Source organism: Lichenostomus cassidix, chromosome 2 (assembly GCF_008360975.1).
Source record: "Lichenostomus cassidix isolate B80296 chromosome 2, HeHo_3.0, whole genome shotgun sequence".
Taxonomy (NCBI): Eukaryota; Metazoa; Chordata; class Aves; order Passeriformes; family Meliphagidae; genus Lichenostomus; species Lichenostomus cassidix.
In genome coordinates, this window is record NC_139482.1 from 49,147,796 (window position 1) to 49,167,397 (window position 19,602).

The following is a 19,602-nucleotide window of genomic DNA, read 5'->3' on the forward strand; positions in this document are numbered from 1 at the left end:
AGAAAAACATTTTTAAAGAAGCTATTCACCTTCTACTTAGGTGTTTATTCTTTTAAATTACTGTTAATGTCATTTTCAATACATTAATTGTTAATACTATAAAATTATTTCAATATATAAAACACAGCCATGCCTCCACATATGCCTGCTCTTCCCTAGTGCTAATGACAAAAAAACTGTGGAGCAATTTAATAATAATGAAACAAGAACACACTCTGCAAAGAAGCATTTTAAGCAGTAGTGAAACTTAAAGCAATAGCAAGACACATACAAACACATAGTGGCTGCACAGTCCTAAAACTGTCCCATTACAGAAAACAAACTGGACACTTCCCAGTTATTCAGGGCCCTCCTTTCACTGTCTACAAAGCAAATACTTTGGCCCAGGTATGTGAATATGGATAAAAAATAACTATCTACACATCTAAAGAATTTAGTTCAACAGATAGGGCAGCAACTGCTATATAAGCAAAGCAAGCATGTCAAGAAACGCTACAAGAAAAACTGAAAATGCCTCTCACCCAAACGTCACATTAATAATATAACCTAAGAAAAAGAAAATGGAGAGACTAAAAGAAAACACCCAAGGAAAAAAGCAGGCAATACTAAGGTTATACAGTCAACAGCTAAATAGGAGGACTAAAACAAAGATGTTGACCAGATTTACAACTTAGTCTAAACATTCAGGTTTGAGAAATTTTACCAGAGGAAGACAGCAATAAACAAAACAGAATGTGAACTGGAACCTAAGGATCCATGGCAAAGACTGGAAAATGTCAAAGCCAAAAGCAATTGTTTCCTGTGTAAAGAGAAGAGCTTTATGGAGTCCATTTGCTGTCCATAATACCAGAAACAAAAATTAGAAAGAAGGTTCCAAAACAGATGAGTTTTCTGAATGGTAAAAGGTAAATACGAAAAATCACACAAAACATGAAAACAACTGGAATAAATCTTCTCCCTTTACTAAGCATATGCTGTTCCTGACATCACAGTATCATCCTTTGCTCATCCTACTATCCACACACGTTGAATACTTGGAAACTATTTGCTCTGCTTCTTTGTTTAAAAAATTGAAAAAAGAGAAATGAAGGTGATTCTGAAAAAAGACCCATAAAAGCAAAGATTGAAAAAAATGTTGAATACAAGCTTGGGTCTGTCTTCACAAAAGAAGGCAGACAGCAAAAATTACACATCTGGGAATTCTGAAAATATCTCCCTAAAAAATACTGTAAGATTTGAAAACTTGAACCTCCTTCTGGCTGCTGCCAAGAACATCTTTTCTTTTCCAGTGCATCCTAGACTGATTTCAAGTTTAACTGCATACTACTGTTTCAATTTTATCACAGATTTCTTCACCCACTACCTCTATGCATGGCTACCCATACACCTAAGGACAATAAAGCTGTCAACTTTCAATAGGACTGACAAGTTTAATCAAGCTTCCTTTTCCAGCAACTGGAGCAGAACATTTATTCACAGACTAGGGACTACAGATATTCAAAGCATAAAACAACTATTAATATATATTTCAACTGGACAATTCTAGCTCCTTCAGAAGAGGGACGTTGGCTTTAAGCAATTCCACATGACTGACCACAGGTTCAGCTTTGCTCTGGTTGTTTTATATCCAATACCAATTGCTGCTGATATTTTCAGTCCTTAGGCTGAAATACACCATGTACATCAACAATTTTAGAACTGGTTGACTGCTTCTGACTTTGACAACTCATAGGTTTATGAATTATCCTCATGTGTGTCATTTTTATATTATATGCTACTTAAAGTTTGCAGCTTGTAGCCTGAAAACAATAGCATATATTGGGATTGTTCTTTTAAGAACAGTCAATATGCCTAATTGTGTTTAGTACAGAGCTCATCCAGAAAAAAGGGCCATATATGTCATCCTCATAGAGGTTGGGATCACTAAAGAGCCAAGGAAAGAAATACTCCTGTGCATTGCAGGTTAGAAACATAAGTCCCAAAAGGGATGCTAATTCCACGTGAACACACAAGGTCTGTGGTAAAACAGAGATCTAAGTGAACTTAGATCTCATTAATTCTGTTTCAGAATCTGAACCAGAGTATCGCAGACCTAAAAATCCTCTTTTAACTTACATTATTCTATAGCTGCAGATAATGCCTAAAAAGTTACATCACCTAGCACACACATATATGCATAAGCATATATTTTAAAATAAAGCTACTTTGTAGATTACTACTAGTTTACATGTGTCCTCTCACTTTGCCTATATTAAAAAAATCTAATTGTCCTTTTTTTTCTTTACACCACAGATTCTCAAATATACAGTAACATGGAGATATATAGATATAGATATATAGATATGCTCACTGCATGAGGGTAACACAGGATTTGCGTAAGATATGAAGCAAGTTACTCTAAAGACTTGAGCATGTATTATAACTCTTTGTGTTCTATAGTATTTCCAACTACTCATCAACAAAAGTGAAATTGCTACAAATCATAGTACAGTGGTAAGTGTTTTCCTGCTGAGGCAAAGCTGGAAAGCTAAAGCTACAACCAAACCAGCAACTCCTAGGAAAAAGGCTTATAATCTTTATGTTCATGTAAGATAATTCTGAAGTTAAAGTTGCACAAACTATTTTGAATACCTGACAGCATATCTGACCAGTATGGCTCATTTATGAATCCCAGTTAAAACTGGAAAAAATGCAGCTTTTACTACATACTATGAGAAGCGTGTGATTTGCCAAGCCCCACAAAGTACCAGGCCTGCTACCAGCCACAGATGAGGCCACACATTCAAAGCTGTTTTCCCTCAAACACTAATTTTTATGTGTTCTTGTACGCATTAGCAGCAGTTCTCATATAATAACGTATTATTATTATGGAATAAGCACATCTAGAAAAATGAAAGTGTCTTTTTATAGTACTCTTTTACTCTGTGAAAGTTTATTAGCCTCTAGAGCCATATTGCATTTGCATCCCAGACGAAGAGAGGGGCTGCTTTAAAGGCTATTCAGTAAGTTTTCCCCCAAATAGTGAACAGACACAGACAACTGCGGTAGTCATTTTCTAGATGAACATTTGTAACATTGTTTCAAATGCATGCAAGCAGAGAGAAGACAGAAGGTGCAAACAGGACAAGGTATCCATTCTTTCAACAGTTCCTGATAATTTAAAACTTCCATTAATGAAGCAAAAGCCCCAGTACATTAATGTACCATTCTTTTTATTTTTTACTTAATTTTATTACATAACCTCCAGTTTTCTGTTTCTATTTATTTAAAAAAAATAAAATCCACCAAAAACATTCAGTCAAGACAGTGTTCAATCACTGTAAAAAATATTCTAGTATTCTTGTCAAATATGATTTTTTTTCTTAACTTACAGATTGTGCTGACAGTGACATGGCCTCAGAATTGTATAATCAAAAATAACAATTAAGAACACCCTGAATGTAGAAAGAATATTTCTGCTCTCTTAGCTTTTGCACTTGGTAGCAAGTCTGACTGCGTTAACGACAAGTTATCTCAAAATCAGCTAAAACCCCCAAATACAACAGACAAATTTGTGCACAAGGAAAAAGGGTGAGATTGAACATATGTAATACATGTTATTCTAAAAGCAGTTTTAAATTTCCTGTAAACACAAAAAGAGATATAGAGGATCTCTACATTCTTAAAAGAATTGTGAGAACAAAGAACACAAAACAAAATCCACAAGAGAAAACTGTAATTGCTTATTACTTGAATCTTGAGCCATTTCTTACATTCCTTAGCTGACCTCTCTTGGTAATATCTTCACTGTACTTTTGAAACATTGGTTATAATGAGCAAAAAAGGGAGTATTTTCTTAAAAAAAACAACTGATAATTTCTTACATAAAGTTTTTTTAGCAACTACACTTTTTAAAAATATCATTATTATATAAATAAAGCATCCATTGTGTAAATCTGTGAAACCCAAAAAGGATAATCTCCCCATTTTAATTACCCTCCCATATTATTAAACACACTAATTGCCACTAGTCCTAGAACATAACTTCTTGGTACACAACTTCTCAGTACACCACAGTTAGCTTGCCACCACTGACAGTAGCACATTAATCCCTTCTGGTCTAACAGTTAGTGATAAAGGTCTCCTGCTCTCACCAGAATTAATGAGATGAAGAAATCTTTTCTGATAGAGTTATTTCAAGATCAAAATAAGGTTATACTACTAATTTTGGTGGTAGTCCTTATATTTTTTTTAAGGATGCAATTTCAGTTGTCATTCAGTCCTCTATTGAAGAGGTCTATTTTCTTAACAGACGAAACAGTTTTGCTAGCAGCTCATCCATTATGGCTCAGTTTCACAGAGATATTTATGTATCTAATTTCCACTGAAATCAGAGGAGATAAGGACTTTCAACCTGTCAACTTTTCAAATCAAAAGTTATTAAAAACCCAGACTCTCAAAAATAGCCTTGCTTAGTGGCATGCTAAAGGAATTATGGGCAAAAGTAGACTTGGGAAAGATGGAAGATGAAGTGTGAAAGACTCTAAAGAGCATCAGCAAAATGAGAAGACATATATATATAAAACAAGGCTTAAATATTTATCAAGTCAGGAAAAAACCCAAACATTGGGTCATTTTCACCAAATGAGACAGTAGGCTGGAATTAGATCCATATATTTCCTTCCCATCTATGGCTGACAAAGCCATAGACATCCTACTTAAACTGTAAATACAGCCATATGTATAAAGCATCAAGACTTTCAGGTTTTTACCGGCAAGAACAGTTTTCATTAAGTATTATTTATGCAGTAACAGGCATGGTAAAACCAAGATATTTTAAAGGAAAATACTGGGAAAATAAAATCAAAATTTTTTTGAGTACCTCGGTGTGAGGATTTTTGCTGCCAAACACAAAACCCAGCAGCTTGCTGCATACGTCTCCTAGTCAGTTGAGACACTCAATTGTTGCCTGTGCAATTTTCCTTTTAACATGCAATTGCAAGTGCCTAGTGCTACAGTGGTAGGAAAGCCACCAAATTGGCTTTGCTACCCAGAGCAGCTCCCAAGCCAACTAAAATAATGAATGGCATCCTAAAAAAACTCTCTATTTAAATGCACCACAAAAACGGAAGAGGAAGAAGAGGTAAAACAACCTTCCTTTACCATAAATTTCAGATTATTTCATGTTACACTCTAGTATAAGTGTATAAAATTCTCTAACGCTCAGAGAATTGCTGCTAGCTGGGGCTTCCTCCAGAAATGTACAATCAATGCATCAGACAGGCAGAATCACTTAACACCATGCAAGTGGCAAAACGTAGCTGTATCCAGGCAACAAAGGGAGTGTTAGACAGGATATACATTGCCAGCAGAACTGAAATAAGTGATATCGAAGACACAACAGCTGATGGCACAGGACTGCTGCTATATTAGAACCCATTGTAAATCTTTCTGTATAATCAATAAAAATTATGACACACCAAAGTGAACCTTGAAATGCAATCCCATCTTGAACCAAGCTTGTCTACAGCAGAGACAGACTGGCAAAGTCTTTTATTTCAACACACAGACACTGCCTGCCCTCCAGGCTCTCGTTCCTATGCTCCAGCTGTTCACCCTGCTCTGGCTCAGGCTTTGCTTTTGTGAAATTTAAAATCCAGCCTTCCTGGCCCGCTGTGGCTGCTAACCTTTCCTTCCCTTTGGACACACACTACTACAGCCCAGGGCATGGTCTTCAGTAGCCTTCCTTCTTGCTGCCAGATACCCACTAGATCTTTTGAACCTTGAGATAATTTCTCTTCTAACACTGTGATGACAAACCGAACAAAAGCAACATCTCATATCAAATACTTCTGTTCTTATTGTGCTAGTCATCTTAAGCAGTTAAGGCTCACCTTCAAAGAAGATCAAATACACCTGAGCACATCTCTGTCTTTCCTTAATGCCTTCCAATGACCTAAGGCTGCTCATAAGAGCCATAATGCTTTTAAAATTTCCACAGAATAAGTGCTGTCCAACATAATAAAACCTTCCAGGCAGAAGCAGCTGGCCACACTGCCCATTTTGGTGCTTGATTTTCTTCCAGAAGAGCCATCATTCTTGTCTTGCCAGCACTGGTATTCATACCGCATCATTCACATTTTACTGGAGGGCATCAGCCTGGCTCTGCAAGGTCCTGTTCTTACTGGGTGACAGATCAAGGTCATTTGTGAACTTCAGAGCTGATGTCCGCAGCTGCACAACTCTACCTCGAGGCCTCTGGCTGTTCCAACTCAAGTGCCTCCCAGTGCAGAGCAGAAGGTGCTTGGAGGTTGCCTTTCCTGCTGCCTCGAGCACACCAGCTCATCCTCAGTTGCTGAAACAGCTCCCATCACACATTCTTGTGTGTTCTTCAGAAGCACAGTCACCTATTGCCAACAATATATTTGGAAATCACCAATCAAGCCTTTTAAAGGGTATGGCTTCATGCCTGCAAGCAGCCAGGGTATTAAGGTTAAACAGGTTAATCTGACCGGTTAGCTGAGATGCCCATCCTCTAATGCAAGACTCAGCCTTGCCTCCTACTAAGTCACCAAAGAGACAGAAATCCTCTGACTCCAGTGTGATAGCTCCTATTTTTCCTTGTTAAAAAGGGGAAATCCAATGGTTTGCAGAATTAGTGATTGACCTAATTACTTGCAGTAATTCAGCAAATTCAGTTGAAAGAGAACATTTTATCAATACTCACGATCATGTAACTGGTGTTTGGTAGCCAGCACGACTGAAAACATTATGTTCAATCCAATACCTCACTGAAAGAAAGAGGCATCACACTATTATTGGCAAAAAGGTTTGCAAGCTCTGTGTTCCCCTCGTTGCTCTGGGATAGGAGCTTCATGGAAGACAAGCCCTTCATTCAGGTGCACCCAGCTCACACTTTGCTTTCGAGGCATCATGTTCTAACCACTACCAGAGATGGCAAAACAAACCTGAACCACATAGAAAAATAAAATATTCTTTACCTAATCTTCTATGACTAGACACTAGTTTAGATCAGGAAAGAAAAAAAAAAATCCAACAACTACCATTTAAACACTAAGAAATTTGGAAAAAGCTGTTAATTGTGTCCCCATATATTCTTTAAACATACGCAGAGAGACAGCTGAAACAACAGGTCTGACAAAGTTTTATCCCCATCATCTGTTACTCATATACTGATTGGCAAATCTTTCCTTCAGTTTGTTATCTCTTTAAAAAAAAATAATAATGACTGAACATTTCCTTTTCCAGATAATTATCCATTACTCGGCTTCTAAGATTATACCCTTGCAAACAGTACACGATGATGCATTTAGACAGCATTCCTAAAAAAATGAAACTAAAATAAAGCATTCCATTAGCAGTCCAATCCATAAAGTACTTTAAAGTGGAATATGGGGAAATGCGTATCTTCTTCTTTATGAGCTTGGAGAGCAATAGACCCATGGCAGAAAATTAAGATCAGATGCAAGAAGCAGTTATTGCCAGTAGCTCATCACAAGGGTACAAGATAGCCCATGCCAAAGCTGATTGCACATCTCTCAGATTCTGTATTTCTTGACCAGGTAAATGACAAATCCCTTCTTAAGCATCAAACAGAGTCTTAAATGGAATTTGCAAAAGTTCAAGTTCAAATCACCTGAGAGAGGTTCTTTTCTTTGACGACTCAAGTAACTTTGAGACTGTAAGCAGAAATACTGGAGTAGATTCTAAGGCAGTTTCCATCACAGCATCCACAAGGACTGTGTGCTCAAATTACAATTTGTGTAATCACAAAAATAATCCAGCTGGTGTCACGCAATCTTGCAGAATGACGCTATAAATACATGTTCTCAAAGGCATTCAGAGCATGCTATGTTTCAGAAAAAACTCAGTCCAAGAGGAAATTTAGTGTCCATTCATTTTAATATAGCAATGTTTGTTTAGGGGCTGCCATTAGTCTCAGCCATCCAAATTTAATCCATATCACAGATTCATCAGAGCCCTTAGGAGAACACCTTTCAAAACTCCTCTGAATCACCACTTCTGCATATAGCTGTTTTTACTGACATACATATGGCTAAGTCTTATTCCCAGTCTTCAATATCAGCACTCAAACTAACAGGCCGATGGCACGACAACAGGGACCTGATATCCTCCTGGAGTGTTCACACAGAGATTCTTCTGCAGGTCCATTTCCCCACGAGTTTGCACCATTCTAATTTGAACTGACAGAGTCCTCCCTCCAGTCACGCAATCCCGTATACAGAAAGGCAATTCTTCTTATTACACTTAGCTCAAACTGTAAATGAAATTACACCTTAAGTACTGACTGCATGGTTGAAGCAGTCAGAACCCTTGTTCTAAGCACCTGTCAAACAGAAATTTTAAGTACTAATACTCCCCCTCCATAACTGCTCTTCAAAAACACATTTGAGACATAAAAGGTATGGCTTATTACAGGAATGGCTCTACAGTTTCTACAAAGCCATTTCAAAGCAGTGCCTGATCTGCCTCATAAACACTATGTCAGAACTGAGTTTTTTCCTAGTACTGAGCATGAAATCTTTACTATGAAGGGCAAGCCTTCTCTGCGAGGCAAATCTCCCTAGAAAATTAACAAGAAAAAGAAAGCCAAAAATCTGCATTGTGGCTACACATGCCATAAATATAGTGCATAATTAATAAAAGCTTCCATATATGTAATGCATTATTAATAAAAGCTTTCAATTATAAGACATAAAATTAGGTATCTCTTCATGGTTACAAGCAGTAATTACACTTGACTTCAAAGGAAATAGCATCATGGTAGCATTTCCAAAACATCTTTTTCAAACTGTTCCAAGAAAGGTAACAGGTTGAGATTTAGAAGAGAACTGGACATTCAGTATTTGCCAAAATGTATGTTTCTCGAATTTCTGCAGAAATAAAATTATCTTGATACTTTTGTTTCAGAAGCAGTTCTGAAAATAGTCTATAATCTACAAGCGCACTTAGACATCTTGCCCCTTAATATTTACATAACTACTACGTAACATCAAGCTATGATATGGAAATGCCTTTTCTCTGTGAAGCTCTGACCTCAATTTCAACCTCTGAAGACAGACAAACTTGACATACTGGTAGAGTTTCACATTTATGCAGATTTGATGATGTCCTTGTCTCCTTGATTTAAATTTACAGAACATACTGGTTAACCAGCTCAACAGCAACCAAATTCAACAAAAACCAAATTTACTGTTTCCTTCTGCCTACCAAGGAGAACACAGGAAAACAATGGAATAGGAAAAGAATATAACATGATGTACGGCAAATATTTTAAGTGCTGCAGCTTGATACCAAATATTGAGTCCTTTCTTGTGGGCTACACAGCAGTAGTTCATAGTTCCAAATAATCACAAATACTTAAGTCCAGAAAAGGGCAAACTTCCAGACCTCCTCTAGCAGTGGTTCCTCCAACGTAAAAACAAAAACACAGGGGGAAGCCCTCAAGAAATTTGCTGTAGTTGATTTTGTCAGCTGAGGTGCCCTTGTATCAACTATTGTTGCATTTCCATTACCTCCCAGTACCCAACAGAAATTATTTTAATCAATTTAAACATTTAAATTTGTGTTGTAGCTTTGTTTAGATGGGTTTTGTTCTGTTTTGGTTTGGGGGGGGTGGGGGAGGATGCATAAGAGGGAAGTCATTTGAGACAGCAAAAATGAAGCATCTTACAGATCCAGTGCTTTCTTTTCCTTGATCAGGTAAATAACAAATCCCTCCTTAAGTATCAAACACTCAAATGTAAGATGCAAAAGCCTAAGTTCAAAACACCTGAGAAAGATACTTTCCTTTGACCACTCATGTAGCTTTGAGACTCTACAGAGACATACTGTAATAGAATCTAAGGCAGTTTCCACCACAAAATGATTCACAGGGACTGTAGTAAAATTATAATTAATCTCATCACAAAAATAATCCATTTGGTTTCACACACTCTTGTAGAATCACACTATATACAGAGATTTTCAGACATTTATAGTAAAGCACATTTTTAAAAAAATTAGGCTGAGAAAAAGGTTTGATCTTTACAAACTATTTGTTTTTCAGTCTCAAGAACAATTGGTTTAAGCTTTGAGAGACATGCTAGTAATTTCTTGGTCATGAAAAAAAATTTAGTTGACAGTGAATTTTAAGTTCATCATTATACTCTTTTAATGCTTTATGTATACGTTTTTCTGCATTTTTAAGAATGCAAATCTGATTTAGAAGTTACTCTGTGCTTACAATATTCCTTCTCAGAAGCTTTACAAACAATAAGAATGTCCCACTCTGCGTTAAAAGTTGAACTGGGAAAGATGTTTGGTAAAAGCTCAGGTGGACTTAAGCCTTATCACATTCACATCAAGTCACCCAAAATACACAGGTCAAATATGATCAGAAATTTTACCAGTTTTTGCATTGTCCTAAAACACATGGAGGGGTTAAAACACAAAAAAAAAGGGGGAAAGCAGAAATCTATCAAGAATATGGACTGCCTTCCTAAAAAGATTAATAGAAAGAATGCAAGGGAATCTCATGGCTATTGTCTAAACTAGCTTGAGGGAGAACTCTTTGGTGTCACAATTTCATCTGGTTTTGTCCTACTTAGCATATCCCACTTACGTGAATTTCTAATTCAGTAGGAAGACTACTGGAATTACCAGTTGATAACAATTAATATTAAATTAATGCAGTTATTCTGACTTCCAAATGATGAAAGAGCTGAAGTACTGTTAATGTGTAGCCTTCTGCTACAGATTCCAATCAATACTGTCACAGTGCCAAGACTACTACTACTTTTCTACACTTACCTAAAAATAGTTGCCATGCTTCAGTGAAAACCTTTTATTTTAAACTCTCCACATCTGCTAGCCCCATGTTATCCCTCATTTTAATTACGATGACTAAATTTCCAGTCTGTTGTCAAAATAAGGAAGCAGTAAGCTAATAGTCCTTCTGATTTTTAGGAACACTGATATTCCCTGTACTAAAACGTCTGGTGCTAATTGCTCAAAATTTATTCTGTGTAGCTATGAAGACTTAAGAAGTCTTCTTAAGAAAGAACAACTTGAATAGGACTACCCCTGTAAGACAGAGCAATTCCAGTATAAGCCTGCATTGCATAAAATATCTGAAAAACATTAAAATAATAATAAAATGGTGGTATTTTATCCTGTTCTTAACAGCTGTCAAGTGCAACTAAGAAGCTGTCCAATATAAGAATCTGCACAGCAGATGGTATGTTTTCTGAGATTTCACCTATGTAGTTACAGCACCAATTCAGGGCTGCTTTGTAGATTCTGCATCTGCTGAGTTTAGACTGCTGAAGGTATCTCACTGGGAATGTCAAAAAGGACCAAAAAGGCAAACTCCACGCCTGGAGTTTGGTAAACGGAAAATATTTACTTATAGAATAATAGAATCAATAAGAATGAAAAACATCTCCAATATCTAGTACAACCTCCAACAAACACCACCATACGGTCAATTAAACCACAGTTTTAAGTGGCACATCCAGGAGTTTCTTGAACACCTCCAGGAATGGTGATTCCACCATCTCCCTGGGAAGCCCACTCCAATGCTTAACAACCCTTTCAATGAAGAAATTCTTCCTGATGTCCAACCTGAACCTCCCCTGGTGCAGTTTAGAAACATTTGGTTAGTTGTTTTTTGGTCTGTAATCTATTTTAAATTTAGAAGGAGACAAATCCATTTTATTCAACTGACTTAATATACTGCATCTTCTCTGATGGAATATTAATGTGAAGCAGGACAGTCACTAAGTCACATCACAATCACTCCACCAATACTACACCATCCACAGCCTCATTCACTGAGGTTTACTCCTCCTTGTAGCAACAGATACATCCTAAAACCTTTGCAAAGCAAATCCAAACTGATTCTACACAGAAGCATACTGCAATCATACACAGTCTATCTATATTTTTATTCCATAATTTTATTCTGGCTCACATTTTAGTTTTCAAGGTTGCTTCGTTTAGGTTCAGAACATACAGGCTAGAATTGGGGAGGAACAGAGGGCAATGTGTAGGGGAAGAAAGAGAGGGCGCACGAACAAGCCTTCAAGCAAAGGAAGAAGAAAAAAGTTGCAACACCACAGGAATATAGTTCTTCCCTTTGTGAGGTTGAGCACTCCCTCTACCCTCCCAGAACCTGATACAGGAAACCTGCTATCATTACACACACATAAATATACACATAAAGTAATTGTCTGCCTTAAAACACTGCGCATTCCCCCATGTGGGAAAGGCCAGCAACTGTGCCTTCTTGCATCTATCATTGTAACTATCACTGTGAAAGCAACAAAGCATCAGATCATTGAAAACAGGGCTCAAACCAATCATCTTTCCAAACATGCCATGACTCTCCCTACACACTCCCCCTTACATGCCTTGTCATCTTCCTTTCACAAACATCCTGATGCATCTCTGCCCTGCCACTCACTGCACACATGTACTGTGTCACATCCCCACATGCTCTCCCCACAGAGCAAACCACAGCCACTCTTCCTCCTCCACTGCACCCTCCACACACATATGCTCCATGTTATGCTGTCCCTACATACAGGTGAAACAAACCATGTGCCCACCACACTCATCCCACAAATCTATTATAAATGTATCTGTGCACATACATCACATCACAGATATGCATGCTCGCACACACGAGCCACCGCTGCTCCAAGCACACAAAATACCATACCCTGTATCTGCTACATACATATAGTACAGATAATCCTTACCACACCCAGAGCATACATGCCTTTAAAAATATCCACAGATTATGCCACACCCAATATTCACTATATATACACACAAGCACAAGCCCATGCCAGACAGCAGCCGACAGACACAACTACATACATACGATGCCATGTCATGGCCCTGCACACGATGTCACATCTCTGCTACAACACAAACACACCATACCTGAAGCTCAAATCACAGCAGATACACTCAGAGACACAGCATTACGCTCATGTCCTACCGTGTATCTGCTATATACACACATCCCAGGCCACACCCTGGTTCACGGCACATGCACAAGGATACAGCACAGCGCCCAAAGCCAGCAGCCTGTGCATCCACACGGTGACACGCCACCCCTGCCCTGCGCACCGACACACGCCCTGGCTTTTCCTCTCGACTTTATAAGGGGGACGACACACCTCCATCACTCCCCATCCGCCTAGCACACCCATGTAAACACACCATCTCTCCTGCGTTATCCAGGCGCACAACACACCTGACCCGCGCCACACGCCAGGCAGAGCCCTGCCATGGCTGCTCCGCGTTACACGGGCAGGAGAAGGAGGCACGGCGCCCGTCACACCTCACCACAGACACGCAGGCATGTGCTACAGCGAGGGACGGGCGGCCCCACCTGCTCCGGGCAGGCAGGCAGACAGACAGACAGACAGAGGAACAGACAGACACTCTCTTTTCCCCTCGTCTACAGCGTGGGTGGGCGCAGCCCCGCGCCGGGCCGCACGCCCAGCCCCGCATCCGCACCGCCCGCGCCCCGCGCTCCCCCGCCCGCCACCCTCCCTTCGGGCTGAGCCGCCCGGCCCCGCCGCCGCTCCGCACGGCCCGGCCGGCACTCGCTCCCCGCCGCGGGCCCCGGGCGGCCGGGCCAGCCCGCTGCGGCCGGGCGGCGGGGCCGTGCCGCGGGCTCCTCACCATGGCAGAGGCGCGGCGGCGGCGATCCCGGTTGTCCCGGCGACGAGGAGCCCCGAGGAGGGCGCCAGGTGCACCCGCCCGCGCGCCCCCGCCGCCGCCGCTGCCGCCGGAGCCGGGGCGGGGCCGCCGCGCGCCCGCGTGACCGGCACCGCCCCTGCGCCGTGGGGCCGGCCCACCCCGCGCCGTCCGCCGGGGGAAGCGCTGCAGCCGGCGGGAGCGGCCCTGAGGGGAGACTGGGGCTGGGAGCCGGCGGGAGAGCGGCTGAGAGCCGGCGGGAGAGGGGCTGGGAGCCGGCGGGAGAGGGGCTGGGAGCCGGCGGGAGAGGGGCTGGGAGCCGGCGGGAGAGGGGCTGGGAGCCGGCGGGAGAGGGGCTGGGAGCCGGCGGGAGCGGCCCTGAGGGGGGACAGGGGTTTGGGCGGCTGCTCGCTGTGCGGGGATGTGCTGCGTGCTGCCAGCGCAGGTAGCTGCACCCTGCGCCTCCCGTTTGCAGCCTGGCGTGGTATTTGTATTGGGCAGGGTGACCTCCTGGAGATACAGAGTCGTGGAATCGTCAAGGTTGGACGGGAGCTTAAAGATCATCAAGTCCGACCATTAACCCAGCGCTACCACTGGAACCCTAAACCAGTAAACTACATCACCCAGCGCCAGATCCAGACACCTCTTAGACGGCGCCAGGGATGGTGATTCCACCACCTCCTTGGGCAGCCTATTCCAATGCCTGACCAGCCTAACAGTAATTTTTTTTTTTTTTTTCTAATATGTAATCTAAATCTCTCTTGTCTCAGCTTCAGACCATTTCCTCTGGTCCTCTCCCTACAAGCAGATAGAAGAGGCCGGCCCCATCCTGGGTACAACCTCCCCTCGGTAGTTGTGGAGAGAGATGATAAACTCAGTCGAGATGCCGCCTTGGCCACCACAGGGGCTGCAACTTTCCACCATGGCTGTAGATGACCGGGGGATGATAACATCCTAAACCACTACGGAAAAATCCACAAAAGCTGGTCTGTCAGCCAGCCAAGAGCTTTCAGGCGATGCGTGCTGTCGGTACGAGCACGGCTTGCTTCTGCAAACACTCTGCGTAAAACCACTGTCAAAGCCAAATACAACATTGTTAGTAGCGCACTTACGGGTCATATCTGTTCAGCAGCCACAATACCACATGCAAAAAGGAGGAGATGGGAAACATTGTGAGGAAAAAATTGCCCCAGCAGGTATTGTTTTCTGTTGATTCAGTCCTTCAGATTTCTAAGAATCAGAAGTGGTCGTTGCAGAGTAACAGGAGTTTGCTGTTTGGAACGGGCTGCGTTCATTCCTTTAAGGAATGAAACATTCTGGTTTGATTAACAGTAAAAAATAGTTTCTTACGAAAGTACCCTTTCTCAGAACCCGCACGGAAATAGCTGGTACATGCACATACCATTTGTTGGCACATCTCTGAATCTGCTGTCTTCTACTCTCCAGATTTTGGAGAATGACCTGGTTGATACAGCTGATCTGGTTTGTATAGTAGGGAAGAAAGCCTCAGAAATGGGAAATATGTATAAACAATTTAGACATGTTCAGCTGAATTTAGAAGGCCTAGACTAGCAGTTTCTAAATTCTCTTGGTTTATATTAAAAAAAAAAAAAAGAAAATATTGTTACCCCATCATATACATATGTATTTTTTTAGTTCCCATGGCAAATCTCTGGACTGTATTATAAGGATAGTGACAGATTTCCCTATCACTACAGTAAAAAGAAAGAAATGTAGGTAATTAAAATCAGTCCAAGTTGTAGCAACCTGAAGGAAAAAAATCTGATTTTGCAAAAAGAAGGGACATTACAAAACTACAGCCATGCTCAATGAAGGGGAATTCAGGATAATTAGTTAAATTTGGATGTGTTTGTGCAAGAGAAGCAAGACAGGAGGCAAATGTGTAAGTAGATGCTCCATTGCCTAACCTCAGTTCTCATTTGATTGAAAACTGTCAGAATGAGTGAATTGCTGCAAAATAGATTTGAAGCAATATTTTTTGTATTAAAGTACTATATGGAGTAAAGCTCCTTGTTTCGTCCCACAAGAAAGAGAAGACAGCCATACATTTGCCAGCTATGTATTTGTTTAGGATGTGAGAGACAGAAATCCAAACCTTTTCTTCTGGACCAACTAATGGTGTTCTAGCACGACACTACTGACTTTTTAGACTCCTTTTTGTCTGTATTGTGGTATCACCTGAAAATTCAAGACAATTTTAATGAAAAATCCCCTGTGAGCTAGAACAGTGCAGCAGCTGGTACAACTACAATCTCACAGCTAGAAAGTAATTTATTTAAGAGTTTTAAATTGAAGAGTAAATTTATTTCCATTACCTCCCTAACCAGGGGATCCCCAAAGCAGCACCTAGGCAGCAGTACCCAAACAGAGACACAGACACTGTTAAACTCGATCCATGCTAGGGGATCACTGGGCTGCTCTTCACACGGGCTCCTCAAGAGTTATTCCCATCTACAAGGTCAATTGAGTGATTCACAGCCCTCCTTGCCAGTTCTCTGGCATTCCTCCCAACACTGACAAAGTGACACAGTGACAAAACCTGAGCCATCTCACTCCTGGATTTTGAGAAGCATGTAACTTGCTGGCAGGCAGGGCAGCCATCAGAGGGACCTTTGCAAGCTGCAAAACAGAACCTCAAATGCCAGTGGGAATCTCAGGACATTCAGCAAAGGCAAATGCCAAGTCCTGCACCTATGATGAGGTATCCCTCTGCAAGAGCACAGGCTGGAGCAGCTCTGTAGAAAAGGGCCTGAGGGTCCTGGTGGACAATGAGCTGAATATGACTCAGAAATGAGCCCTGGCAGCAACAAAAAACTGCAATAGCGAGGGAGTAGCTTGGAGGCTGAGGGAAGTGATTATAACCATCTGTTCAACACCCATGAGGCTACATCTGAAATACTGTGAGCAGGTCTGGGTCCTGATCGTCAGAGAGGTGTTGACAAAATGGAGAGAATCCAGCATATAAACACTACACTGTTTAAGGTCTGCAGACTGTGCCAAGCAAGGGGAGACCATGTGTTTAATCTAGAGAAGACATCCATGTGGGATCTAAGTGCAAGCTTCTACTACCTAAAATGGGGGTTGTAGGGAAGATGAAGCCAGACTCTCCTTGAAGATGTCTTGTGAAAGACTAAGAGATAATGGTCATGAGTTGCAAAAAGGGAAATTCCAGTTGGATATAAGAAGGTTTGCAGCAATAAGAGCGGCTGTGCACTAGAACAGGGATCAGAGAGACAGTGGTGTCTCCAGTGTTGGAGAATTTCAGAACATGGCTGGATAAGGTCACGGGTAACCTGCACTTATGGGACATACAGGAAGTCTTCTGAATGTCAACCAGACAGTATTTTCAGGCAGAGATAGACAATATGTGACAGCCTTGTGTTTAACACATTCCTGTAACACCCATTTTTACTAGTTCTGGTAAGCCAAGACTAGTCCTTCCTTTGTGTTCTTATTATTTTAGAAAAATTCAAAGTGGTGTTTTTAGACTCAGTTTTATGTTAGTGAATCTTTGCAGCAGAAAATTACTTTATGCAAACAAAGAACAAAGATACAGATAAAGTATTTGAACTTCACCACAATCACTCAAATAATAATGAGCTGGCAAAGTTTGACAATTATCATCAGTGTGAGAGACTTTGGTAAGCCATGGCACCAGTCGTGTAAGTGTCTGTGTGATTGGTTACCCTCACCTAGTGATGTAGTTCAGGAACCACAAAATCAGAGAGCTGCTATAGAGGTTCCTCCATATCCAGCTCCAGAATTTTCTCTCTATGTATTTTTACTAACATGGTGTATTTAAATTGCATTTCAGAGCACACTTTCATTTGCCTTGCAGAAGGATCTCTGCTCAGGTGTTTTTAATTTCATTTCCACTTTAAGGAAGAGGTGTTGAAATTTCTGTCCCATTTTCCCTTAGAAAATATTTGTTTGGGAGAACTAGTTTGATAAAAGCTTGGAAAGTTAGCTTGGGTTCCAGACAAGGACATAGTAGATATGTTTAGCTGCTGTTGCATGTCTATCAACAGTACACAGGGAGCAACATTTGGTTGCAGTTTGACCATGTATGGTTTCCCCAGTAGCCTAGCATAGTTGGCTTGGAGCTATGTTAAAAAAAATGAAGTCAAAATTAGAGGTATAAAAAGTCACTGTAGTAAGACTTGTGTGGTTGCAAATAAAGAAAAAACCAACTTAAGTTCACAAGCAGAGTGGTATTTTGTTGCATGTCCTAATGTTCTGTCTGTGTCATAATAAATGCCAGTAAAACTTACTATTGAATGCTCCTTTGAATTAGTTCCCATTTGTTGCAGTCATGTGAGCATATTAGGGTGGCAGAAGCAGTGATGGAATCAGATACCCTTTGCAAAGTACAATAAAATCCTTTGTTTATACACTGTGTTGCAGTGCTTTTTGGTTTTTTTCCCTTTTTAATTTAAAGACCTTTATAAACCACTCACTAAAGGATACAAATGCGAACTCTTAAATATACTTTGCAAGGATTTCTTTTCTTGAGCGTTGTATTTTGGGGGAATATATATATATTTATTTGCATAAAAGTACCAGCAAAAACCTCAGCTTTTTGCACTCAAATTACTCATAAAATTTAGCAGACCTAAAATTTGAATTTAGTTTATGTGCATTGGCACTTCCAACAGTTCTGCAGTTTGAAAATTATGTTTGATAAACCCAGTCTATGCTGTAAATCATATATTGGAATTTTCCAATAATGCTAGTTTGCAACTGTGAAATAAAATCCTTTTAATGTAGTTATTTGTTGGTCACCTAAACTAAAAATCCTTGCATCTGTTTTGTCTCAGCATGAAAAAAATGTGAATGGTGTTTTATTGGATAAAAGCAAAAATGAAGATAAATACTAGAATTTTAAATGAAGAATGAAAATTATTGTGGTCAAATGCCTTGGCAGGATGTCTATTTTCTCTAAACTTTGAAAACATTTTGTTGCTTTAACAGAAGAGATGTTTCATGCCTCTGCCATTTCCATTATCATATATTTCTTATTTGTGATTTCTTAAATTTGAAAAATGTGCTTTATGCTTTGAAAAAGCAAGCATTGTGAAACCTTGAATTTTTTGGATTAGACATAAATGCAGACAGGTCCTTCTTGTCTGGCTCACCAACAAAAGGTTGGAGCACAGTACAGAACACAGATGAAGAGACAGCACAGATACCTAATTTATATAGTCATTGCTCCTTTTGGTAATGATTCCTTCCCAAATTACCACTTCAAACTTCATGCCTGAGGTTTTTCTTTTGTTAGCATTCAGTTGTTTCAACGCACAGTTTTGGAACAGCTGAGTTTTAGGCATCTAAATTAGCTGCTTAGGCTAGAAGAACATACTGTCTTTATAATGACCTGTGAAAAATAAAGAATCCATGTGCTCCCTATTGACTGTATGGGGAGCCTGAAATTAAATGCTTCAAGATATAAACACAATTAAATGGACAAAGTGAAGCATAAATATTAATGCTGTCAGCATGTTTAGTGTAATGGGCCCCTGAGTGGGACCACTGGATACAGAAACAGTGGGAGTCATAAATGTGATGCCCATATAGAAATGATAGACAGGGTAGAATCTTTTTTAATTTTTTTTTTCATGGATTTTCAGAAGGGTACATTTTGACTGAAAACGTCAGTGTACTTCTATCATTGGCACTGTTAGTTCTCAAATTATCTAATGAAGCATTTTGTTCTCAAATGCCCAGGAACAGTTTTTGTTTCTATTCTGAATCCAGATAAACTGAAGCACAGACTGGTACAACCCCTGTTGAATGCCATACAGCTGGGCAGAAAGAAAGAAAGCATTACTGAATATGGTATACATTTGTAGTGTGAAACATGGCCTG

At 40.3% G+C, this 19,602-nt stretch overlaps 1 protein-coding gene and 1 long non-coding RNA gene across 2 annotated transcripts in view; one reads left to right on the plus strand and one right to left on the minus strand.

Annotated features, from left to right (window-relative positions):
• The window catches only part of FBXL2 (F-box and leucine rich repeat protein 2), a 51,641-nt gene extending 37,794 nt beyond the window's left edge, over positions 1-13,847 (minus strand). Inside the window, exon 1 of the mRNA XM_085051510.1 lies at positions 13,702-13,847. Coding sequence (XP_084907636.1) covers positions 13,702-13,704 — 3 coding nt within the window. The 5' untranslated portion in view covers positions 13,705-13,847. The remainder of the gene's footprint in view (positions 1-13,701) is intronic.
• A 179-nt stretch (positions 13,848-14,026) lies between these two features.
• LOC146441342 (uncharacterized) lies at positions 14,027-17,940 on the plus strand. The gene is made up of 2 exons (XR_014849857.1): positions 14,027-14,381; positions 14,487-17,940. It is a non-coding gene; the product is annotated as an uncharacterized LOC146441342 (long non-coding RNA).
• Positions 17,941-19,602: the final 1,662 nt, after the last annotated feature.